This window comes from Trichoplusia ni, chromosome 1 (assembly GCF_003590095.1).
Source record: "Trichoplusia ni isolate ovarian cell line Hi5 chromosome 1, tn1, whole genome shotgun sequence".
Lineage (NCBI taxonomy): Eukaryota > Metazoa > Arthropoda > Insecta > Lepidoptera > Noctuidae > Trichoplusia > Trichoplusia ni.
In genome coordinates, this window is record NC_039478.1 from 8,789,729 (window position 1) to 8,816,322 (window position 26,594).

Genomic DNA, 26,594 nt, shown 5'->3' on the forward strand with positions numbered 1-26,594 from the left:
CTTTTTTCAGAAAATATCTTTAAAATAATCTTATATTACTAAATTTTAATACTCAAACGGAAAATACGGGTAATCCTTCCAGTCTTTAAAGTCAATGACTCTTAGTTTTTTGTCGAACTTGGCGATAGCTGCGATCTCCTCATCATTCAGCTTAAAGTCAAATATATCGATGTTTTCCTCAATACGTTTCTTGTTCACTGACTTCGCGACCGGGATGACCGATCTAGAATACTGGAAAGAAATACAAAATTTAGTTTTCGGTAAAGGAAACCTTGTGGGGAAATTTGCGCACTTGAGAATTTTGCAAGGGTTTGTGGAGATACTACGTCAGATGACAGGCGGTTTTAACTCTAACACCTGGTAGTACATCAACCATATGATAGAAAGAAGGGTTTTTTGAGCAATGTATTTATCATGAGCGAAGACTTCGACCTGTTAGCTGGGCTATGCTTTTGTCAGATGGTGTTTTTGCAAGGGATGCTAGAGATAAGAGATGTGCTCCTACACACTAAATCTTACAAAAACTTATGATTTAATTGGATCTAAAAAAATCTCTTCGCGCGCAGGGATTAAAAGTCAAGGACAATGCATTTTATATTCATTAACTATTCTTGAATAATATAATCTGACCTCAAGTGATCGGTTTTTAAAATAGCTTTTTTTATAACTACTACAAAATTGGTTTTAAACTGGTTGTAGCCATATTAAACGCAACTTAAGGAAAAAAATAAATCTTTACAGAACTTACAAAACACAAACATTCTATTAGAAGGATGTCATTTAGGAATGGTCACATACTTGTTGCATGCGAGTTGAGTTGCGCATGGCGCATTTTTAGAGCGTCTGTCGCTCGAAGGCATTCCCTGTGTCGCGGTGGGTTTCACAATCATTCAAGTCTGCATAAGCCACAAGAGCCCAGGACAAGACTACGTGGGGAGCGTACCAGCGGTACGTTGTGTTGTAGCTTTAGTATGGTAGCCCATACCATTTGGATATCTATGCAGTCATATACTATTAGATACTTACCAGCCAATTTAAGACAATTTGCGCAGGAGTCTTCTTATATTTCTCAGCCAATGTTGTGATAAGGGGGTCGTCAAACCTTGGTGGGGGGGCATTAGCTGACTTTCTTGACACCATGAAGCCAAAAGGACTGTACCCCATGACGGCAACGCCTAAGTTGTTACAATGGGAGACCAGGGCTTCTTGGGCGTGAGTGGGATTTACCTGGACAAAGATCAACAAAAAGATAGTTAAGTATACAAATATGCTATTATTTTGTAGTCAGGAAAAGAATTTTAGTCTTTGATCATATTATATTTGTCTTCATAAAAAAAAATACACCTGCACTAATGAATATAATCTTTGTGGCACGTGGTGTTTCAGGACAAGTAAGTATTCGTGGATCACACAAACGCTTGTCCTACGCGGGGACCGAAGTCGCGACACGACGAGCCCAGTGTTCTGTTGTTTGCATCTTTTCGTTTCTCTATAAATTACTTTGTCCTTCTAATAAATTTCCTTTGTAATAAAAACTGGAATTGAGTACACCAGGTTGTAGATCCTAACCCAATATTAATACGACATTATCAACTTAAAGGTACTTTGAAACCCTCATTCCTGCTTTTATTTGAGAAAAGACTTTTTGCTCATCCGAGGGCATACCAAATTCCAATACATACCTCTATTTCGTTCACAGCTGGCATGATTCCGTTTTTATCGTCGAACAAATCTTGGATCTGAGAGGCGTTGAAATTGGAGATTCCTATGGATTTAGTCAAGTTCAGTCTTTTGGCTTCCTCCATGCCCTTCCATGTCTCCAAGTAAGGAATATTTAATGGCGCACCCTCACTCTGTAAATTCAAAAAAAAATAATTATAATATTAAAACTGAAAACTGAACCGTTTTCAACCTTCCTCACTTTTACAAAGGAAGAGCTTCTAGATATCCAGAAAAATGTATTTAGCCGAATCAGGTGATAGCGCAATCAAAATACGTAAGTAAATGATAAAATTGGCTACTCCAGAAAATGTTATTATGAAATCAACTTTAAACATCGAATTATTTTAAAAACAGAGCTTAAATTATCATGACCATAAGCAATAAAGACGTTTTAATTCTTTGCTAAAACCCATTACGGTAAAAAAACTGTAAACTCTATATCCTGATAAAAAACCAACTTCATAATTAAATCATATTGACTACAATTAAAGTCTGTTTAATTGTCATTACTAAGTCAAAGATTTTTTCTACACATAATTGTTTTGAATTATACAAACATGAATAGATTAAAACATTGCGAATAAATTATTTTCTACGTAACTATTTCCGTGATTAAACTACCCATTGAATTAATCAAGATTCTACATCTAGAATTTAATTGGAACAAAAATGGAATTTTAGAACTGAAAGAATATTTGCTATACATTGATTGCTACGTATTGAAAATTTTAAAGTGGTAGTCTTACGTTGACCGCTGACGGGAAGTGTATGAGGTACAAGTCGACATAGCTGAGACCCAGTCGTTTGAGAGACTCTCTTAGTGAAGGCACCACTTGATCTCTGGCGTGTTTGTCGCTCCATAGCTGAAAATAAAAAGGAATTTATAATTATTTATATTTATACTGCGGTATTGACATTTTAAGAGGATTTTAATTGCGTTACAAATATTCTGGTTCATACAGAGTCCAAACCAAATAAGAAAAGTCGTGACTGCAATTTAAAAAATTACATTTTGAAATACTTCAGAGGAATATGAGTATGTCTGGGCTATGAAGCCAGACTCGTACCTATACTATACCATTCAAATATTCAATTTTATTTGAAGTAAATTAATGCGAGCCTTCATAGACATGTTTTGATAAAAAATGAAATAACCAAGAGGCTCAAATGAAAGCGTAATGTTAACGCAATTGAATCCTTGTGTCGCGGTGAGTATCACAAACATACAATTCACAAATACAAAGACACCCAAACTCAGAACAAGCATTCGTGGATCGCACAAATGCTTTTCCTACGCGGGGATCGAACCCGCGACACGTCGCGCAAAGTGGGTTTGTCGTGATGGCCTCAACTACTCGGCTATCCGTGCAGTCTTGTACAACTGACCTTAGTAGTGACAAACATCTCTTCCCTGGTCACAAGCCCTTTATTGATGGCTTCAGCGATGCCCTGCCCGACCTGCTCCTCATCTCCGTAGATAGAAGCTGTGTCGATGTGCCGGTATCCTGCTTCAATAGCCCAGATGACAGCCTGTTTCACGTCTTCTAGAGATTCTGTCTGAAAATGTATAAGGGGTATTATGTGTTCCATCTGTTCAGTTCACGAAACAAGTGTTTGTTGATTACAGTAATTATATTTTACTGTTATTCATTCATAATAACTTTTGCTTAGTTTTCCATCTTCCTATGGAATGTTCCAAAAGTCATGAAAAAGTCCAATAAATTGCAAGTATTCTTGGGCAGATCCATTTCCTTGTCCGGAGATGAACAAATTTTCATTTTAATAAAAAACGGTTTAAAAAATAATCATCTGATTGGTTTACCTACATATCAAGCCAAGTTATATTTTTATCACATTATCTTTTAAACAAATACAAGATATAGCTACTCAAAATTAAACTTATTTCAGAATACTTAAGGAAAATACACAATTATTACCCCAAATTTTTAGACTAAACAAAAAGCGTATGCATTTACAACTGACTACAACGGTATTACCATCTTCCATTTGTAAGTTAAGTATTGGCATTAGAAACTAAGGTTAGGTCAAAAGTCACATAAATGAGGTGCGACCACAGTTATTCAAACTATGTAGGGTATGTGGTGGTTCGTGGTTAACCACGAAAGTCTCGTCTCCTAGTTAGCACATTATTTAGATGTATTTAGACATCAACGCATAAGGTGCAATATGATGGCTAAATATCTGCTGTTTCTCATATACCGTCATCATCAGTTTTCAATAAGGCTAGTGTTTCTTTCTGCATGTGACTGGAATTTTATTAAATAAATAAGCGTGTATGCAATTACTTAGAAAGTTTTCTGAGAAGTTTTTTGTTTATCGACTGACTTTCGATCTAGAAGCCTTATAGCGGTCTGCAAGAATGACGCATAGAAATATCATTGAAATTTGATGATCGGAAATCATAAAGCCTAACCTATTATAGCCTTTTCTTAGCTGTCAAACTGTCTTCATCAGCGTCAAATGGTATATACAGAAACAAACATTGTATACCACCACTTAGTTAAGTATAATTCTTGCATATGTAGCTATAGGTGTTCTATTTACCTCTTTAGCCGTGCCTCTACCGGTTCCCAGTGCGAACACCGGCATTTTGTTGCCATCGTTCAGTGTAACGACGGGCGCCAATACTGCCAGCGCAGCCTGGAATTAAGAAAAATAAATTAAACTCATTAAAAAAAACAAAAGAAAAACGTAGAAATCCGATTGTTTGCGCTGTCAGCATCGGAGTGGAGACCCGTGGATATACTGTCACTGCTCTCACATCTGCATCTACCAATGCTGATACAAGTCTGCAAAACAGATGCCGCTCTACAGCGTTTTCGTTGCACTAGCAAGTTTTAATTTTCGAATTCTATTAGTAAACGTTATTAAACTATTTATTTTTTATTTTATTATCTTGCCAGAACCTTCAGTTTTACGAAATAGTCTAGTAAATAAAGCTATTCAAACATTTGTGATATGAGTAATGATAAAGGACTGTTACAAATTTGAGGAAATCGTCTCTTGGTTGTAAGCTCAAGCTTCACAAACAAATAAGGACCAATGTAGATAATAAACAACTTTATCAGACGAACGATCAGGAAATTACGATACGTGTACGTGACTTTAAATAATTTCAAGGTGTTGAGGAAGTTACATTAGAATCTTACCTTCTTCATGACTTTAAATATTATAATGAGAAGAAAACCCTGAATACTAAGTAAGACGTGATTAATGTGAGAACAAAAATGATAATTTTAGGATGAACTAACTTTAGCCCAATGATGCCTGTAAGCGCAAAAAGTTTTTGATGTGACCTCATTAATTCTAGTTAGAGGTCCCTTTATCAAAAAACCTCAGTTTTGATCGGACGATAACCCTTTTCTTAATAATCTCTTTAATCCCCTTTAGTTTGGTGGTACCTCTCTAAAACCGACCCACGCACAATGGGTCAATTTGGGGCGAAAAAAGAATTGACCACCCCAGCCCCTATAAACACTCCTTACATTTGATTTTATATCGCAATATTCCCTTAGCCTCTTCACATCAATAGGTACCCACCTAAAATTAATTAATACCAGATCAAATAATAATTCAACCTGACTTAGCCTTGCAACTTTCATTGCTCCATTTTGGACGACAATAAAACGCGTCTCTTTTGTTTTGTTATTCTTTCCACGTATGACCTTGTACCAAGTATATCACGCTCAGCGAATCCGTTCCACTTCCAACCTTTGCATTGTAATTAAAACGGGTTATAGTAAGAATAGACGCATCACTCACAAAGTATGACAGACGGAAGCATTGTCGTACAAACTACAGTATATTGCTGCTGACAATGCATCTGTGTTACACGAAGCACGAAACTGCAATTATGCTTTAAGTTATAGCGTAAGTATTTATCGCACGGGTACGTAAGACTTCTTTATGTTTTTTTTAAGATAACCTTCCACTTTGAAAACGACTATTACAATAAATTGTGAGTAAAAAACTGCTTAGATAGCCGAGCCGTAAATGTTACCACGCTAAAGCAGAACGCGACGAGTCGCTAAATCAATACCCGCGTAGGACAAGCATTTGTGAAAACAATGAAATCATTTGAATGTTGCTGACAGCCCTCGCGACACAACAATTCTGATCATGTTGACGGGAATAGTTTTTTAATTAAAAAGGGCCAAAGTCGTCCTTTTTTCCAATAAACCTTAGAAACGAAATAAAGACGATGCGCTTCTGCATCGCCCAGTACTGTATCTCGCTTTGATAGCTGTAAGTTGGTAGTAGACCCGCTAGATGCCAACTCTCTCCTAAAGAGGTATAACTAGTATTTCACCAATTACCAAGAGCTAGTAGTCGAGTAAAGCTAGTGTAAAATACAGTTCTTAAAAGCTCATCTCTATCTGGTCTTCATTTAAGAAAATATTTACAAATTGATGAATACAAGAAATTAATGACAAGAATTAAATGAATGTCTCATGTGAATACATATAATTCTAAACTCGTCTCAACCTCGTTAAATAGACCTCCAAACAGCAATCTTTCTAAATAAATGTCAAAGATTTATGTAAGTTTGTTAAAGACCGGTTTTGATTAAACATTGTGTATGTTGACATAATTATATCGAACTACGTACATTATTAGAAAAAAGAAAAAAATATTACGTCATTGATTTTAATTTTCACAAAACTATTTGGAAACGCAAAAAATGGTCTAGACCTTAAGAAGAACTTTCGACTTTTCTTTTTAAGACTGTCATAATTTTCGACTCTGGCGATCTCAATTGTCAGTAGTGTACGTTAAATACTAATAATCTCTTTTAATTAAAAATATTTAAATAAAGGGACTATTACACATGGAATATTCAGTGAAATAGTAGGTACCTAGTTAAATATAAAAAAATCGTCGATTACGATATTAAAAATCTTTACCTTTAAGTCCAGTATTAACGCCTTTAAATTAATTAATTAAGTAATAATTGGTAATTTTTAAGAGCCAACCCGCTTCACAGTACAATTTAAAATTGCCTTAACAATAAAAAAACTGCACACGAAACAAATACCTAGTCCAACTACTCAATTACAAAACAAACTTTAAAAGCTTAGTACTCACATTGAATCCAAAACAAAATATTAACAACACAATCATGTTTCCCCACACAGCTTCAGAATTATACTGACCTGTACGAGAGGCTATCAGATACCGGTCCGTGATATAACGAGATTCTGTTATATCTATGTACCTATGTTATCTATGTTGATATAGTCGTAATATAATGAAGCTTTAGTTCGCTTCTAATGGCAGAAGTTTGTCGTAATATAATATATATTAGAGCTTCAATTTGCACCTAATGGCAGAAGTTTACGTGACTTTTTGTTGAGATTTTTAAAAATACTGTTTATAAAAAAATGCCTTCCGTGTTTCGGAAGCCTCGGTCTTTATTTTGAGTATAAATTGTTATAGCCTCGACAGTAATAGATCATCATCTTCATCGTTTTTAGCATTTTTGTGCGGTAGAATCAGCATCGCTAGTCCGACTCGCACTTGACCGTTTTTTGTCATCGTGCAGTTGTGTAAGCGAATGTATGACCCAGTATTTGTACATAGATTAAAATATACTCTCGATCTAAGTACTCGGTTAAAATACAGTCGGTCGATATAAAAATTATACCAAAATTTATTTAAATAATTTTTGTAAATGGGATTATAGCATCATGGTACATGATAAAACTTTGAATCGTTGATGTTTAAAACTGTCGGAAGCATTTATATTAATAACTGTCTAGTATTCTTAATTAAATACTTTGTTTATAAACTGGTTTGTTGATGTTATTATTATAACTAGTTCTTCAATAAAACCAGTTGGTTTAGGTCGGACAACTATTCCTGGACTATGAACGCGTCTTATAGCTAAACTGCTGTTGTTGTGAAAGCGAAATAAAGCTACGCTAAATGTAGCGAGTTGTCTCTCTCTAAAGGTCTCTGGTTTATAGAAGTCATTGTATCTATTTTTATCACCAACGAAAAATGGGTTGTCACAAGTTTGATGTGTCTATCTGTCCGTGTGGACCATCAGTATCATATGTGGATCATTAACATCATAGCTCCCAAACTGATTGAGCGTTTACAATTCAACTTGTTATTAAAGATATGGAGGGCGACAATTTTTAATGTTTTCGGGGGTTTATAAAGATAATTATAACTGTCGGGGGACCATAATACTTACCTAATTTTAATTGTATTTTGTAAATTTGCAGGAATAAAGAGTTCCTCTCGAGTCTCTATTCATAATTATACCTACATATACAAAATTTGCCCAATTCGCATGATTTTTTGGATTTGCTTTTTTATTTAGATTGGTTTGTTATCTTGAGAGACAAATACACTTAAAACAAAGTCACTGGCAGAGCTAGATCATACAATAGTGATGAAACATCACTTTACAACACCTTACAAGTCTCATACGTATGAACAAAAAGTTGAAGAATTGTCTGTTTCCCGTATCAAAATGTGGTACGATTTCATTCTAAGAAGAATACAATATAACAAGTCATTTTACACGCAATTGCAACTCTAATACAAAGGCTTAGTTTATATCTATTTAACAGAGGAAGTGTTGCCTTAAAGACATTAAAATTGCTATTGTCTGCATTGAAGAGAGGAAATTAACTACTTTTTTCAACGGACGGATGATTTTGTCTTGTTTTTGTTAGTATAAGACAAATTACAGATTGCACACACGCGTACCACAAATAAACATTTATTTAACTAGTAGATCTTACGCAAAAGAAAGAAGGAATAAGCAAAAATAATAATATTCTACAAAACCCTGGCATAACAACGTTGTTCTCAAAAAGGATCTGAGAATCTGCAGCTGTTTGTCTTAAATCCGCGAAATTTAATTAAATTAAATTAAAATACGTTTATTTTCAGATATACACATATATGTATATTTACACATGACATACACTTGCTCATAGAGAAAAAATAAAAAATATATAAAACCAAGGAAAACAAAGACAAATAAAACATTAAACATTTAAAACAAAGCAAAAATAAAAACAACTTTCATAACTAAACTATTTTTATAAACATTTATTTAATAAAAAATATCACATACTACTCAATCAATGTCTTATTAGGCAACCCAATAAAACCTACCAAAATCGTTGCATATAAATTAAAACGACAATTAATCGATTCAAAAGGATTATTACTCGATTTCTAATCGATTCTTACCGATAAGGAGTTGCGTGTGTCACATTTGGTGAAAGTCATCCATGCGTATCACAGCCTGGTTCCGATTCACTTCATGATGATATTTTTTGTTTAGATTTGTAATGGCAGAATTGTTGTTCACTTTTTATTAGTCTTGACAGCGAGTCGACTCCAGCGTTCTCAAAAATTAAAAAGACATGTAAAAGTGATGATATATCCTACTTACAGAATAAATGATTTCATTTCATTTCATTTCATTTCATTTCATTTCAGTAATAATTTGACGTCTAGATGAGTGGGTAAAGTAAATTGGATAGAATAATTATTCACGTATTTTTCTTGTAAACATACCAACTATTTCAAAAATAAAATTTACTAAGCTAAACTTGATGACATTCTTATGGGATATGGTCCTATGTGTGGACAGCTATTTACCATGAAATAAAAAAAATTCCAACCAATTTATGAGGTAACAAAAATAAAAAATGAAGAATATAAATATGAAGAATAAGAAATGAAGAATTATGAATCTATTTTTTAAATCGGTTGAAAATGTTTATACTCTCCTGTAAACTTTGATTATTAGACCATCAATATCAAAATTACTTTATGAAGAAGACGGGATAAAATCGATCTCTGTAAAATCGCAGGCATTGACTGAGGACAGAACGGTCTCCTCACCTGTTCCTCAGCATTGGGATTCATAATAAAATATATTTACGCACGATTTTTTCTTCCCACTTCAGAATTAGACTATAGCAGATAATCAGGTTCCTGACTAACCGATACTAATTAATACTAATAATAATGTAGTTACTAGTTTCGCTTTTCTTCAAGCACACGTACTTTAATGGTTAATAATTCTTGTAACATTGCAAAGCATCCTCGTAAGACTAGACCAGAAAAATACTTGGAAATCATGTAATGTGACGTGTAATAGCATCTATCCGCCTCATACTATATACGGCAAAGCAATTCCACTCATCTTAATAACCGCCTTACACTGATCAACGACGCACTTATCGATAAATATTTACTTTTTGCTACGTTTTCAACGCCGCTTCAACACTTTCAATTAACAAATTGCGGTTTTCCAACACCATTCCAAATCAAGACAGTGTCACGCTGTGTTTCCTTGTATTTGGCTACCAGTACTACAACAAAACACTGTGTCTCATAAAGAACTAGTCGGAACACGCGTCTTGGATGGCGGGCATGACGAATGAAAGTGTCGAGTTATCGTTTTAGAGTCACTTCACACGTATTTGTTCGAAATTTATCTTATAATTTACTGTTTGGTCATACCTCTTTATTTGCTGTAACTTTTTTTAAAGATAGTTTCCCGTTTACCGAGCTTGTTAATGTCTAAGAATGATTTGGCACTTGTGTCATCAAAAGAAGAAAGTGTTACTGTGTTAATGACTTGTCAAGTGCCCGGGGAAGTACCGAGTTCGTCGAAATCGGTTTCAAATTGGCTTGTCAAAAATCAACCAAACAACATTCAAATTTCTTAATTATTCTTTCTTCGAAGGAAAGAAGAAAAAAATTGTCAGGACGCCTGGATTCCAACCTGTAATCGCCAACCCGCAGTGAGCTAGCGTGGTGATCAACACTCAAACCTTACCTGTAAAGGGAAGGGCGGAGTGAAAATTAGACCTCTTTCCGTATGGTAATAGGTCTAATTTTCACTCCACTGGTGGTGGATCTCCAGGCGTCGCTTTGGCTATAACCACAGAAGTGTACCTTCGTTTTTTTCTATCATTTTGTGGTCAGCAAAACCGTTGGACGTGAGATATTAAATTAAATTGCATTAAATTAATATTTGTCAGGAAATGTTTTACGTGACCAAATAAAAGGCGAATAGCATATTTTTCTCCTATGATGGTCTTATTTTGTGGTTTGTATTGACCTCAATTTGTAGCTATTTTTATTCTTAACCTTTTTTAAATGGCATTTTTGACATTTATTATGTTAGAACCTAAAATATTGCCCGACTAGTTTCGGACCCAACCAGACTCCTTAATCATGAGTTGACCCCGGCGCGTCAGCGTTAGTAAACCGGTGCATCAATTAATACTGAATCAGTCTCGCGATCATTCTCCAAACATTTGACGTCCAACTAACAACCAATTAATACCAGTTTGTTTACCAAAAACAAATAGATATTAGTTCTAATTTGCAAGACCTCAGTAGAAGCTCATGTAAATGTCTAACGGTCTTATACATATTCAAACCCAGCTACCGTGTAAATAGCGTCTCATGTAAATTCAACCAATTATAAATCACTAAGATTTTTCCTCGTTTTTTTCGTAATTACGTTGAATGACACAAAATTGCGTTTTCGAAGACATAATTAACATTTTAGAAGTTTGTTTAGAAATTTGTCGGTAAATAAAAGTGGAGATAGACGTGACAATGTTCGTAATAAATCTTTGAATAATGTATGACGGTGAAAATGATGTTGATGTGTGAGCAAAGATGAAAAGATTGTGATCTGTTTATGACTGAAAAAGTCAGGTTATGTATGGGCTTTATGAAGAATGAGATATTTCAATCAACAACGATAATACTTATGCTTTTATTTTGTACAACTTATAATCTTTAAGAGTATTTTATTGTTAAAGTAAGTCAACTACACGGCTAGCCTCAGTGGGTTTGGCGTGGTGATCTCGGTTGGGTGTCGCGGGATTGATGCCTCCTCTGAATTCCTGTTCTGAGTCTATGTGTATGTTGACTTCAATGTTTGTGACATTCCCGCGACGTTAGGATTAAATAATTAATAATAATGATGCGGGAATAGTTTTTTTAAATAATAACTTTTTACCTGCTCAGAAACGTTGTTTATAATATATATATAATATATATATATAATATATATAATATATCCTGGGACAACTCACACACGGTTATCTGATCCCAAGCTAAGCAGAGCTTGTGTTATGGTAACCAGACAACTGATAAACTTACTTATATATTCCTAAATACATACATATTATAGATAAATTACACCCAGACACCAGAACAAATGATCATGCTCATCACACAAACATTTGTCCTGGGTGGGAATCGAACCCACGACCTCCGGTATAGCAGTCAGGGGCACTAACCACTACACCAACAGGCCAGTCAGTTATGATTGACAAATGACTGCCGGAATCGAATCCAACACAGGAAGACATATCAATCAATTCGTGCGTATGAAAAGGTGAGGCTTTTAGCGGAAATGTTGAATTTATAAGCGATTTCTAGCATTATCGTCTATTTCATGAAACGTGGAAGTTTAGCGGACATGACGGAAATACAGTTGCTGTAATTGACTTTTTTGTATTTTTAGGTAACGGTAGCGAAATAAACATTTGTGATATTTCGTTTTATATAATTGAGAGGCAAGGGATAGAGATGGTATTAACCAAGGGAAGCATATGTCCAGCAGTGGGTGAATGCATGAGTAGCCCACACCCACTTATCATGATGATGATGAACATAGAATTGTACAAAAAGGATTACTCTATAAATTGGATAAATTAGGTTCGTTTAATTATATCGAATTGAATAAAAAGACTAAGTTGTTTTATTACTGATAAAATAAATTTTTGCTTTAAATTAAAACGACTCCCGTGCGTGGAATTTCACAAACATTCAAGCTACATGCCTTGAGAAACCAAGACTCAGAACAACCCCCACGAACGCTTGTCCTACGCGGAGATCGAATCCTCACCACATCGCGCACGGGCTTAACGTGGTGACTTCAACTGCTTGGCTGTCCGTACAGTAATTGCAATATTTTTAAAAGGCTAGGCATTTAGGTTATGAAGGTTTTTTACCTAAACACCTTTCAAATATTAAAAGTGTGTCCCTGACGAGCTTATAAGGACAGTTATACGTAACGATAATATTGTAAAGATATCTTAACTAACAAGTTATTTTTTTCAATTAAATTTTTGTTCGACTCGCGAACTAGTTCCTGGGTAGCAAATATAGTCTGAAGTAAGTAGTGTTTCTTTTTGCACAACCTTAAGACCTCGGTTTCGACTTCTGGTTCAGGTTAAATAATGGCCAGTTGCTTTTTCCTTGAATATAGCTGAACTGTGCTGAACAATTATTTGTAGAGATACACATTACGTGAAACTAGCATTAATGTGTTTTGTCAATAATTCAGTGGTCAGTGTGTAGAAAATATGGAAATCAGCTGAATGTCAAAATCCCTGTATATAAATCTTTAACTACACTTACTGCAGTTTACACTTAACTAGTACACAAAATTGAAAAAGTCGTCAACTATAAACGATTGTTCATCGTGTCTAGACGTCGCCGCGTCGTGCAAAGCTTGCCATCTAGGCGTTAGCCGGCGGCGAGATCGCAAGTCGTGTCATGATCTTTGCTCTTACAGACCTACATACCCACACAGTGCAGGTACTTAGTATTATGTCGATGTATTCGAAAAGAAAGTGACTTTTGGGGAATCAGGTGAACCGGTTTACAAAACTGTTCTGTTTGATCAAGGTTAATGGTGAATAAAACTGCATTTTATGGAAACAGTACTTTTTTGTTTAAGTTATAGCTTTTGGCTTCCGTTCGCTGGGCTGTGTTTTGGTGATCGCGATTAAAGTAGGCTATATCGTTGCCAATTTTTATTAGGTAAATTGTTGTGGTTTATCTTACAGAAAGAAAGAGACCGAATTACCTTTGTATACTCTCTAATATCAGTTGGGAGTATTCCATTTTTAATACTAAACTCTTTGCTCCATTCCGCAGTCAAGATGTTTATAAGGAACATATGTTTTATGCCTTGTTAGTTACAGTTCAACTGTCATTAGTAAACGACTTCTTTTGACGTATAAAACGATGTAGCAACAATTAACCCGCTTTCATAACTCACAACTTGTGCACAACGCCCCTTTGCATAAATGCAAAAAAATTAACACGATAAGATTCCTTTTCACTGGCGCTGTCCCAATATGCTTAACTAACTGTAAAATGTTTCTTTGCGATCGGTCGTCGCGGGTTTTAAGACAGTTATCCATATATACTTACTCATTGGCATGACACACAATAGTATCGGCCCCACAGCACGCGGTCGCCTTCATTCGCCACTGCGCCGACATTCCGTTAGCTGTCTTTCACGCAAGTCGGTCAAAAACAAATAATGCGAAATATATTTTTAGAATCAAATTCAAATTAAAAAAAAGTGAACGCGTGATTTTTGACGTTTAATTCGGCGGGAATTTGGGGAAACAAGTGAACAAAATGGCGCGTGTTTTTTGGGTGATTTTAGCGGTATTTCTGGTGATGTCTCCTTGTGAAATGAAGAGGAGGAAAAGTAATGATTACCCGACTGATAAACAGTTGACTCTGCAGAGGAAGGAGACTACTCCAGTGGACTTCACGAGGCTAGTGGTCATGAGACTGGTGTACGGTTTCGCGAAAGTTTTAGGGTTCGAGGAGCCCATTGGTGAAGTGATGAACGGTGCCTTCGTGCCCCCCGGGGCAGACGATGATGATTTTGATGACGATGATGGCAGTGACTTCTTTGACGACTATTAAGTTTAAGTGCTAAAAGTGCGTATTGATACCAAATAATCTGCATTTACCCGAAGCGGTTTTGTAAAATATTTATTCTAATTTTAAGTTATTTATTTTAGAAGTAAGTAGTGCACAGATGTATGTAAGGATTTAATATTTTAAACTTACACTCAGCTTCTAAATATTATGATTTCTAGAAGTACATTAAAACCTAAAAAGTATTATTTCATAAAACGTTAGATTACGAAAAGAAGTTTCCACAACTTCGTCTACACTTTTGTGAGACCTAACATGTTTCATTTCAACAAATTAATTATCCTTATGGATTGACAAGTTTTAAACTTATAGCTTATCAAATAAAGAATTCTCGACAAGTTTTTAGCTTCAATACTTGGCGTTAGGTGACGTTTCATTTTTTTAACGCTGCGAGCATTGGCCCTAAAAAGAAAAAAATATTTTTTTATTTTAAAAGTTTTATTTGTTTATTCAACGAAAGTAATTAAACATTCTCTCTTGTAGACTTTTATTTATTGATGACTATTTAATTTTAAGAATGTTAATTAATAATTTATTAACAACGTACCTGGTAGTAACTAGCCTATTTATTACTGCTCAATATTAATTTATTATTTAACTGTAAATATATTTTGTATCAATTTTGTATTTGTTTTATTTTGTACTTAATTTAATTAGTGCCGTGTAGTAGGTACCTAGGTTGTTTTTTAATCGATATTTTTCTATATAATACTCACTATAATCGGTAGATACCAACATAGCTATGCAAAGTCAGTTGGAAAAAAAATTAAGTACATGTTTTGTATTATAATCGTCACCAGCTACAGGTAGAGCCTGCGGTTTCACAGACTACCACGAGTCGGACTCGCGACACTGACTCAAAAACATGTCGTTAAGGTAGTTAGAAGCTTGAAAGTCGGACCACCAGTCTTACTAAGGGGTATCTTGTTGCCCAGGTAACTGGGTTGACGAGGTCAGGTAGGCAGTCGCTCCTTGCGAAACACTGGTACTTAGTGAAAGCCGATCCCAACACATTTGGGTTGAGGCTAGGATGGTGAGATGATAATGACCAACTTCTATATTAATTATTGTTATAGCAAGAACAGAAATACATCACCTATGAAATTTTCAACAATAAAGCTTTTATGAGATACGGTCTGATGACAGGCGGACAGCCAGCGGCGCCTTAGAGAAAGGGTTTCGTTTTTAAACTTTGAATTCAGAATCCCAATATCTCACTTAGGTATTTATAATTATTTAAAGTGAACTATAAAGTTTTTGGAGAGGCACATGTCCAGCAGTGGACTGCGATAGGCTGATGATGATGATGATAAAGTTTTTATACTGACCTAGAAACCTGTTAGATAGCAATCAAATAGCTACTCACAAATAACAAGCAAATATATTTTATATATCGGATTGGAATGCTACGATATGATATATGAGTTTAATACCCGCAAGTAATTGGTGAGACCAATTAGCGTAACTTAACATCGTGTACGGCAAATTGATACACTTACTAATTATAAAATAATGTGAAATACATTTTATCTATATCTTTTGAAACAACTCACGCGTTTGGTATTGTAATGCTTGCATCGAATGGGTTCCACAAACAGGGGATTTTCACGTTCAATGCACAAAGACACAAAAAATCAGGACGAGCATTCGAGGATCACAAAATCCGGGTCCTGTGCGACAATCGAACCCACGACACGTTGCACTCATTGGATATAGCGTGATGACTTCAACCACTCGGCTATCCGTGCAGTCGAATATATCGATCATCGTAACAAAAATTGACGCAGACAAAGGCACGGGCATTAGCTAGATATCCAATGAAAGGCAATTTTACCAGTTCTAACGTTCTGTATAAAAATCAACAAATATATGAAAACGATATTATTTGTCACAAATCATCATTACAATCAAGAAACCATGACGGATATTCATCAGCCTTATCTTCTTCAGTTATACATTCTTCTTCAAGACATTCTTCCTCAGCACATTCTTCTCCAATAACTTCTTCTCCGGGCTGAGCACAACCCTTCATTTTCCTTATTATATCTCCCCATTTTAACTTTGTGGAGCAAAACGGACAATTACCTTCTATTGGCACATATTCCCCTGGTACCAAGAATAGGTCGGCCAAGCAAGTTATGTGTGCCAAAAGTTCACAACTGGGATTCAAACAGGTGGTCTTTGCTTGGCCAATATTGATGTAGTTTGAACATAATAGGCATTCTTCTGTAAATGTTGTATTTAAAAGCTTCCGTTTTAGATTTCTGCTCTTTACAGGTCCTTGAACTATAGTCATGTGGTCTGGTGGTTTTCTTTCAGGCTAAAAGAATAAAAAAATGTTGTTTTAAGTATGCAATAATATCGTTTTTTATATATCAAACAATCAAGTAGTAATCGGACTCGCACCACTGAAGATTCTGTACAAATAGGCTAAATATAGCTGCTATGAAAATATCAGATTAGCTATCAGAGTTCATGAGATACAGCATAGTGACGGATAGACAGCGGTGTCTATACCCATTAGATACAAAGCCCAAAAAGTAAACTGCCTATAAAATTTCTTGACATCAAAGCTTACCCCAGTTACATACTATGACCTTCAATTTTGCCATAAAGCGTAGCTGACAGAAAATGGATACTCCTACTCTAATATTTATAACTAGACCAGATTTTTGTTTTGATGATCATGTCAACTACATTTTCATGAATATGTTTTGTTAATGAAATTTTATTCAACAACAGAGACTTTTTTTAGGCTGTAAGCCGACCCCAATGTTGTCGGGAAAAGGCTAGGCCGATGATGCTGTATAATAAAGAATGCTAGATAAACTTACAGGAAATTCTTCGATATATTCAGTTTCTAGCCACCTTATGATCAAAGGCAGTCTGAACCAGGGCCCCACACGGAGCATCTCACTTAAAACTCTTAGTTTAAACTTAAATTCAGACTCCTTTCTTGGTACCTTCTTTAAATTTAAATGCTGAAGTCTAATTGTCTTTGTTGGATTCTGCCAGGCCCATTCAAACTACAAAGAAGTTTTATTTTATTAGATTAGGTGGACATATTGGTTTAAATAATGGTTTTCTATACATCAATTTGTATACTTACTCTTAATGCAGATATATTATTTGGGAATCCATGCACAATCATCACCATTTTCCTATAAAAATTTGGTATTGCAATTAGCAACATAACAAATATTTATCTTGGTAAGTATTAAATGACAACTTTTGATCAATTTGCTTTGCAATCGAAAAAAGATTCAGGTTATTTAGGAGGGTTACATTTTGAAAAAATAATAATTTATTCTTCGGAGCTGCCTTGACAAAGAAACTAGACTAGAAACCTGATCCTCTTTAAAGGCTCAGATAGAGACATTGGTTTTGCCTTGACCAATGTAAATGCAAAGCTAAGCTAGGAAAACAATGGATTACATTCTAGCTAGGGTTCTGTATGTGTTAAGATGTCTTGTTTAAAATAAAAACAAGGAAATAAATTAATTTCTTACAGAAAATGCTAGTTGTTCATTCTTACCAAGGCCCCTTGTTGTTGGTCCTATGGGCGCCGCCAGCCCAGGTGCCACGGTTGTGCTGCATAATCCGTCTGTTTGGGTCTCTAGTATACCCTATATATGTACGCCCTTTATATCTAGGGTTAATACAATATAATAAATAAACGCCGAAAAAATCCTCAACAATTTCTGGCACAATATCAGACATTTTGTAGCTTTATTGAACTTAACTTATTCTTAGTCTAAATAGATTCATATTAATTAAATAAAGTCATCAATTATTAAATGAAATGCTCCCTCATATTTGATTCTATTTATTATTTGGATCAAATGAAACTTTGCCGGAACATGATTTGTTGTGATTTTACTTTGACAGTTCCCAAACAGCTGAGCCGATTGCGTTTATGTTGCGGCATGACGATGTTAAAAGTAACGAACGAAAACTATGTTATAATATTTTTAGCAAATCTTAAACTTTAATATTATTATGCTAGCTCTTTGATATTCTATATACCTATGTTAAAATGTATAAAACTAGTTTAGGTATTATGTAAAGTATATGATATTTATTTATATTCAGATCAATTTAGTTGCATTTTGTAATTGGTAAGTACTTTACCCCATCTGTGGGTAATATTTTAGACAGGTCTTACATTGTCAAAGTCAAACATCAATCTATACTTGTTTTGTTGTCGCTTGATCGTGATTTATTTAGGTTTTCTATCAGATAATAACAGATATGAAATAATACTGGTTAGCTCAGTCAAGTTAACTTTTCTAAATTTATAAGGTGTCCAACGAATTTATTTCTCAACTAAGATGGCTGATACTAAACTATCGAAAATAAACCAAAACATTTGCGGCCTGTAAGTATCAAAACATAACCTGTAAACATGTTTATCTGTTTATTATTATTTGAGCCGTGTTTACTATCTGCTCCCTATAACATTAATTTATTACGGATCCTAGTGGATACACCTGATATTTAAATATATTTTCATAACTTTCCAGTTGCAACGACAAACAAAGCAAATACTGTTGCCCTCGTTGCGAGATATTCTACTGTTCTCTAGATTGCTACAAGTCTGAGAAACACCAAGAATGCTCGGAAGGTTTTTACCGCGAATGCGTAAACGAGGAACTGACGTCACAACACACGGACGACGAATCCAAAAATCGAATGATCGATATTTTGAAACGGATGCAGGATGATGACAATATTGATATTAATGATTTAATTGAGTACGATGATGATGATGAGCCTGGTGACTCTGATGATGAAGCTGGAGTAGACCTTGAGGAAAGACTCAAAGACTTAAATCTCGATGATGCAGATGCTGTATGGAACGCTTTGACTCAAGATGAGAGGAACGAATTTGAAGCTCTATTAAATCAGGGTGATGTAGGGTCTATATTGCCTCAGTGGGTGCCATGGTGGATGTATCATAAGGAGAAGAAGTTAGTGGAAGATGTCGGTACTAATGATGAAGAGGCTCTAAAGAGTTGTCCTCAGTTGAAAGTTGTCCCAAAGTTTGAGACTTTAACAGTAAGTTATTTGACTTGATATATTTAAAATTCAAAATATAAAATGTTGATTACCATACTCCTCCAAATTTTGTATTGAGTAGTTCTGAAAATCAGTTATTATGTCTATTTTTGGTACCCTTTAGTGGTAAGGGCTATCAAACCTAATTTCATTTTTCAATTTAAATATCGTTTATATACCAGAATTGAAAAAAAATCTGTGGCAAAATAATTATTTTCTCTGTCAGCTACTAAAGACATGTTTCAGCAAGGTAAAAAGATCTAAAAAATTAAGATTTATATTAAAGTTTGATAAAGATATCTCCATATTCACCATTTTTGTACTCTTCAACAAGTTGTAACCTGTAAAGTCAGATGGCCTTTTACTAAATGTCATTGCAAAAGTCTATAAAAAGTATCAAAGTTGTAAAAACTTAATCAAATCTAAGGCACTAAAATAAAACTATAATCTACTCAAGTTACGCTATAAAGTAGGTCTTTGTGAAAGTAAAAGAAGCAAAATAGACAGCACACCTTATCAGACCCTTCCTAAGAACATCTGTGCAGGCAAAACTAATTCCAACGGTTTGTGGATGTATGGTTGCAGTTGTGGAAACTCTGATGTTTGTACCATCATCACTGCTTGAATATAGGAGGTAAACCCCATGTTCATTTCCTCATCTCTTCAGATTACCTAGATATATAGATCTAAATCTTCAAAAAAAATTTATCCAAACTGTACTTTCCTAAAATTGCAGGCAGTAAAACCATCACCGGCCATCAAAAACAACATAACTAATGTCCTTGCATCATATGCCTTCATCATGAGGTATTTCAATGGTGAAGTGGATCCAGCCGAGGGTATTGTTTATTTACTGGATGTTTGTGCCAATCTGGAAAGCAATACAAACTTTGATGATCCCGCTGTTGCCTTGGAGGCAGTGGCACAGAAGTGTTTACAGGTAATTTCTGCTTAATACGGTATGTATGGCTCCGCCACCGGCGCGGATGTCCTATTCCAGCAGAAAGTACCTATATTTTAATCTATGCTCTGGGCTATATTCATAATATTCATATCAGTTATATCAAAATTGATATTGGCATTTTTGTATGAAAAAGTAACAAAAATTATACTTCTAATTAATATTGGTGTCATCTATGTCATCACTATTCAAACCCTTGTCATTCCAGTGCTGAGCCTCTGTTAAAATGGCATTATTTTTAGTTCTGTGCCAATCTCATCTACTTTAAGCCTAAAACAACATTTAAAGTTCAAAATACAAAAATTGTACCACTAAAAGTACTCTTTGTCCTTTCCAACCTACTTTAAAAACCTCTTTATATGTTCATATGACATGTTCTAACCTTGAAAACATTGTTCCAGAGTGAACTCATACAAACTGACGAAGCTAGTCTTACTGTAATGAAAAAAGACACGTTCTTAATAATTCGAGGTCCCAGCGAAGAAAACGAAAAGTTCTACTGCAAGGCAGCTTTATCACATCTACACCAAATACTAACCAAAGCGAAATCAGCAGAAAAGAATAAAAAGGAAGAAAATATTGTGAAAGAGAAAATGGAATTTTCTAGAAAATTTCCGAAACACGAGAAGGAACACTTACCTAGTTTAGATATAAGCAAAGTTAAGAAGTGTATAAAGAAAGTAGAATATTACTTGTCGTTTATAGAAAGCTTTAATATGGATTTTGATGAATAAATTTATTAAAGTTAACTTGCTTTTCTATTTGTAACTTAACCTAAGTAAATACCTAATTTGGCATTAGGCATTAAGTCCGCCTCTGTACACGTTGTGCATAAAGGATAAATACATAAATTTAATAAAAAAGTAAGTTCGGCTCTATATTATTTTTGCAGCAAGATTTTGGGCCTAAAAAAGATAAACTTTCGGTTTAAGTCGTAAATGTAATCAAACTAACTATTGAATATTCACATTTGGAAACTAAATTCCCACACACATAACTATACAATAAAGTACAAGATTCATGACGAAATAAAATGACAGGTATTACACCTGTCATTTTATTTCAAATATAAATAAAACGAGATTCTATTAACTAATCAAATATGTAAATTCAAAATCCGCGGCTGCACAGCTAACTATCATAACATTGGCCACCTTGAGTCCCGGGAAATCTTGTAACCTTTCCATGCGCCCCTGATTTCGGACCGTAAGGGCCCATCTGGTGACGTATTGCAAACTTCACGTGAGATGAAATATACTGTTTAACCGGCACCTGCTATCCGGCAATCGGGACGGGTGAGGGCTGTCTCGCGTCCTTGGCAGAAAATCAATACTTTAGCCACAGATAGGGGTGCGTTTTCACCCTTTAGTAAGCGCTTCTGCCGTGTAGTTTACAAGTGTAATTATTCATTCAACACTATTTGCATAAAAATATACGTAATGAGTGTGAATTTGTAAAGTTTTGCTCTAAATTCGCGTTTTAAAATTATAAGCGTAGGTAAATTTTTTTTCGGTTGCGCGCAGTGCTGCCAACTATCCTTTGTCAATGATGATAAGGCAATATGGACATCGAGATTGAGTGATTGCTGTAACAAGGACAAAACAAAGTGATATTGAAATTGCCCTTCTTGCCACCAGTGTTATTAAAAACAATTAGATAAACATTATGGGCTCGTTTTGAGTGAATCGGATGGACTGAAACCGGATTGCAAAGAGCAGTTGTGTTTGTTGATCTGACGCCGGACTTATCGACGCGTGCGTACCAGTGTTTCCCCGTGAACGTTGTGACGTATATAGGGCAAACGTTGCCTTTGTGCGCAGCTCAGCAACGACAATCCAGTACCGCGACCGCAGCCTACCGCTGAGGTCCTGCTGACCGCGGCGGGTCACTGCTCACCACCAAAAAGCCAATTTCACCCTGAACCAGCATCTCCAAGAGAAACAGAGGCCTGGAAAACACCGCAAGTATTTAATCCATTTGGATGTCGCGCACAATGTCAGCGCCGATGGATATGCCCGCGCCGCTGGTCTGCTTTGGAAACTCCTGCCCCCTCATACGCAGTCCGGGTCCTGGAGCTTTTCCACACGCTCCGCCTACCTTTGTATTTATTACCCAGAATGAAACACCCATGTTCCCTCCTATGTTCCCCCCTTGTGTGCCTTTCTATCCGAGGCCCCCTTTCATGCCACGGCCCCGCTTCGTTGCGCCATACGTACCTCTTGAACCCTTAACCATTACTCCCTTGGACGACGGTTCTCCTTCCACCGTCATTTCCGAAAATGGATCCCAATCTGAAGAGGATCACCAAGAGAATGAGCCCATGATTAGTAACGAATGCAAGGCTCTGGCCCTGCCTGCTCTGACTGACATGTCGGCTAGCTTCAGCAACTGTCCAGCCCGTTTCCCTGGGATAGGCGACATTCGACCATTCATTACCGCCATCCTCAATTTCAAAGAATGTACCGGAATGGCAGATGAAGTGGCACTTCGTGGGCTCCCGTTGCTCCTGACTGATGTTGCTGCTATGCGTTGGCAAGCTGAGAAACACACGGTATCCTCTTGGAGCGAAGCCGTTGCTTTACTGCGCAATACCTACAAGGTTCGCCCATCGCCTTACAAAGTGTACCGTCACCTGTTTGGAACACACCAAAAGGAAGATCAATCGACCGAGGTGTTCGTGAAGAAAGCTAGGGCACTGTTGAGCCAGCTCCCACCTTTTACTCTGACAGAGGATACTCAACTGGATTTAGTATATGGCTTACTGAACCGCCATATAAGGGAGAAAGTGGACCGCAATGATTGTAACAGCTTTGCCGACCTGCTAAGGCTGGCTAATATCGCGGAAATGTCTATCGAGCAAGCTCAGCGCCCTGATGCACCCGAGTCTGCTGCTGAAGCAATGCCCGATGGTGATGTTGGTGACAATTCTAAAGACCCTTGCCAGAATTGCAAGACTTTCGGACAGCTTCTGGTTCGCATGTGTCAGAAGATACATAAGAAGAATGCTAAAGAAACTGGCACTGAAAATATGGAAGCTGAAGAGAACAAGCAAAAAAAGGAAGAGTACAAAGGTCCAGCTTCCAAGATGCGCTGCTTCTACTGCCTGTCTCCGAACATCGTCCGGATGAAGTGTTTGGACTGCATCCTGCTTACTAGACTTGGGGCACCACTGAAGCCCAAGGCACGGCCTGTACTGACCGTCAACATTTACGGCCTCAACTTTGATATGGTCGTGGATACCGGTGCTCGTAACTGCATCGCCACTCCTGCTCTGACTGAGCATTTGGTTGCCAACCAGCAAGAGTTTACTTCTGATGACTTGGATCTGACTACTCGCGAGGGTAGCTCCCTGCGCCAAGTGATGAGCATTGCTGCTGTAGACGTGTGGGTGGCTGGAGTCATCGTCCGCACATCCTTCATAAACTTCCCGAGGGCCACAGAGAACGTGCTTGGCATGGACTTCATTCTGGACGCTGGACTTGTGATCGACTTTCGTCGCAACGGCCAGTGGTCGCTGCGTGACATGATGGGATTCAGACCTGTCACTTTTGAGAAAATTACTCCGATAGATAACGAAAACTGAAGAGGAGAAATCGAAAACAATGGTATCCTGTAAGGAGAAATCTACTCAACATTCCACGACTACTTTATGAGAACATTTTACTTTACGAAGATACGAAGATTTGATACACACATATTGTACTTGCTATAAGCAACGAGCTCAGAGCGTCTCAAAGCCGCGGTCGACTGAAGTACTGTAAGTAACGTGATGTGATAAAGTAACGTGAAAACGTTAAAAATGTGTGACGCTACAATAAGTAAATTTTACACTAATTAGGAATGCTTGCCAAAAGTTAAACTGATGATGTAACGATAGCGGCCCAAAATTATAAATTGTGTAACGAATTGTGATGTAAGAGACCTGTGGGTGGGTGCTTTATTGTGTCTTCTCGAAGGGCGATAGTCCTCTAGATAACGACGGCCTTTCAAAGTGCTAGGAATTTGTAAAATTTACATAACGGTGTGGCGAAGACTGATGGAGCTCTACAGGTTTCTTATACTTTATCTACGTCGGTAAACACGACGTCGGTTCATCGTTTGAACCACACTATACGTAGTAACGTTATAACGTAAATTCATAATATCTATTTGTCGTAGTTAGCTTTTAATCAGTAGTGATGATGTAATCAGTATTTTGAGTGTTCAGGGGCGGGTTCGATACGTCTGCTGGCCTAGGCTTACAAACGATTGCCGCCCTATATGTGTCGTAAATCAAGAAACGATCAATGCTCTATAGATACTGAGTAAAACTATTTAATAATAATAATCGCCATACATGTATTCTTTGCGGGGTTATATGGACATACTCTAAGTTTATTTTTTTGCCACCCTAGCCCGGGCTTCTCGGCCTGAAGGGCAAACCGCCCCTGGTAGTGTTTAGATTGTGGGTACCCGGTAACAAGGTAATAAAAAGCAGCAGACACCTTAACCAGATTTATTCGTTCAAACAACAAGAATAATCCAGGAATGTCAGAAATGTACCATTAACAATGTTATATACATATATTATTTAACACAACACTTACATAGAAACCTATGACTGGTTTGTTCACAAGAGTTTAGGGCACGGATCCAGGCTTTTCAGTTAGATGGAAATAGACAAAAGTGTCCATTAATACATTTTCGATATACAGTTTCGACCGCTCAAAAAAACATCCCACTGAATTAGGTCCGCACCCCAATAACAAAGACAAATAAACTAAAAATTGGCCTAAAATCTGCTAAGTACTTAACATACAATAAATAGGTTTTATTTGCACTTAGATAAGTATTGAAAACAGCTTTCCTAAAATTAATTTTGATATAATTAGAACATGGTAACTAAGGGCCGGTAGTTGCAGGGAACCACAAATGCTTGCATAAACATTTTTTAAAGATATATCGGTGTTTACTCATTTTGTAAGTGTTTATTAGATTTTAATTATGACAATCTCAATGTTGAAAACTTAGGATTAAACAAACGAATGTAGCTCATCTGCACTTAGCAGTCAATAGTATTAGTTTCGATACGTCAATCGTTTTGACGATGGTAGTTCGTAAATACATACTCAAAGGAAACTGATTCAATTATCTTTCGAGTGAATAGTTTGTAAGGTTCAATATTGTATAATCGTAGTCGTATAAAATGTTAGTCTATAACTAAACATAAGAAACGCAACAAACCACCGTTTTGATTAAATAACTTGTATTTGTTTAGTTATTAAACCGTATAGACAAAACTCAATAACCCCAATTTTTTAAGTAGAAAACAGGCTTTTTTATGTAAAAACTTGCCAGTCCCTTATTATTATTTACCACAACAATAATACATTAAAAATAATATTGTCTTAAAATAAGTACAGCAAACTAAGAAAATGTTTTAAAGTTTTATAAATCACATTTAAATAAAATACTTTTTCCCTCCAAATTAAAACTATCCGTAACCGGTTTCAGCTAGTTAACAAGCGTGGTCCAATTATCATCCAATTCAAAATTTCCTTTTTATATTGGAAAATTCATTAGAGAAAAGAAAAATCATATGATTGTAACTCTTTAGTGTATAGGCGTCTATCGCCATGTTTGTCTGCTTAGTAATCACAATTTTCTAAAAGAATTCACTTTGTAGAAGAATAACTGTTATGGCCGTCCTCCAATAGCTTTCATTTTGATAAAAATCAAAATTAGTTATAATTTTGTTAAAAAACCTGGTTAAAACAGGAATTACATTAAAAAAAGGACGATAATAGAAATAATGTACATCGAACGTTGATCAAGTTTTTTTATTTAATAACAATTACTACGGTCCCTCGCAATGTCAATAATAACATTTATGAGTTTTGATACACAATGAAGTAGAGTGGGGCGTATGCTCTTAACAGATTTAAACTATAAACAGTTGTAATTTTAAATACATCTTTACATTTAAGTAATCTTTCTGTCTGCCTCATTATTATATGTGTTAGAGTTTATTGTATCTGTATGTTTAGCATCATAATTATTAAAAGAAAAAGAACCAAAAAAAAACTCCATAACCGAATTGATG

At 35.9% G+C, this 26,594-nt stretch overlaps 4 protein-coding genes across 4 annotated transcripts; 2 read left to right on the forward strand and 2 right to left on the reverse strand.

Annotated features, from left to right (window-relative positions):
* On the reverse strand, nt 1-7,141 carry LOC113493321 (aldo-keto reductase AKR2E4-like). The gene is made up of 7 exons (XM_026871255.1): nt 6,829-7,141; nt 4,288-4,383; nt 3,109-3,279; nt 2,469-2,585; nt 1,683-1,853; nt 1,027-1,227; nt 1-231 (listed from the first exon to the last, which is right to left on the reverse strand). The coding sequence occupies exons 1-7, from the start codon at nt 6,862-6,864 to the stop codon at nt 46-48; spliced, it is 978 nt and encodes a 325-aa protein (XP_026727056.1). The 5' UTR covers nt 6,865-7,141; the 3' UTR covers nt 1-45.
* A 9,180-nt stretch (nt 7,142-16,321) lies between these two features.
* LOC113493349 (structure-specific endonuclease subunit SLX1 homolog) lies at nt 16,322-18,574 on the reverse strand. Its single transcript, XM_026871289.1, has 4 exons — nt 18,029-18,574; nt 17,603-17,654; nt 17,328-17,519; nt 16,322-16,813 (listed from the first exon to the last, which is right to left on the reverse strand). Exons 1-4 carry the CDS (start codon nt 18,211-18,213, stop codon nt 16,382-16,384), a joined length of 861 nt encoding a protein of 286 aa, XP_026727090.1. The 5' UTR covers nt 18,214-18,574; the 3' UTR covers nt 16,322-16,381.
* A 105-nt stretch (nt 18,575-18,679) lies between these two features.
* LOC113493340 (zinc finger HIT domain-containing protein 2) lies at nt 18,680-21,261 on the forward strand. The gene is made up of 4 exons (XM_026871278.1): nt 18,680-18,871; nt 19,017-19,551; nt 20,288-20,491; nt 20,914-21,261. The coding sequence occupies exons 1-4, from the start codon at nt 18,825-18,827 to the stop codon at nt 21,244-21,246; spliced, it is 1,119 nt and encodes a 372-aa protein (XP_026727079.1). The 5' UTR covers nt 18,680-18,824; the 3' UTR covers nt 21,247-21,261.
* An 82-nt stretch (nt 21,262-21,343) lies between these two features.
* LOC113493330 lies at nt 21,344-25,898 on the forward strand. The gene has a single exon (XM_026871266.1). It carries the CDS (start codon nt 22,494-22,496, stop codon nt 24,093-24,095), a length of 1,602 nt encoding a protein of 533 aa, XP_026727067.1. The 5' UTR covers nt 21,344-22,493; the 3' UTR covers nt 24,096-25,898.
* Nucleotides 25,899-26,594: the final 696 nt, after the last annotated feature.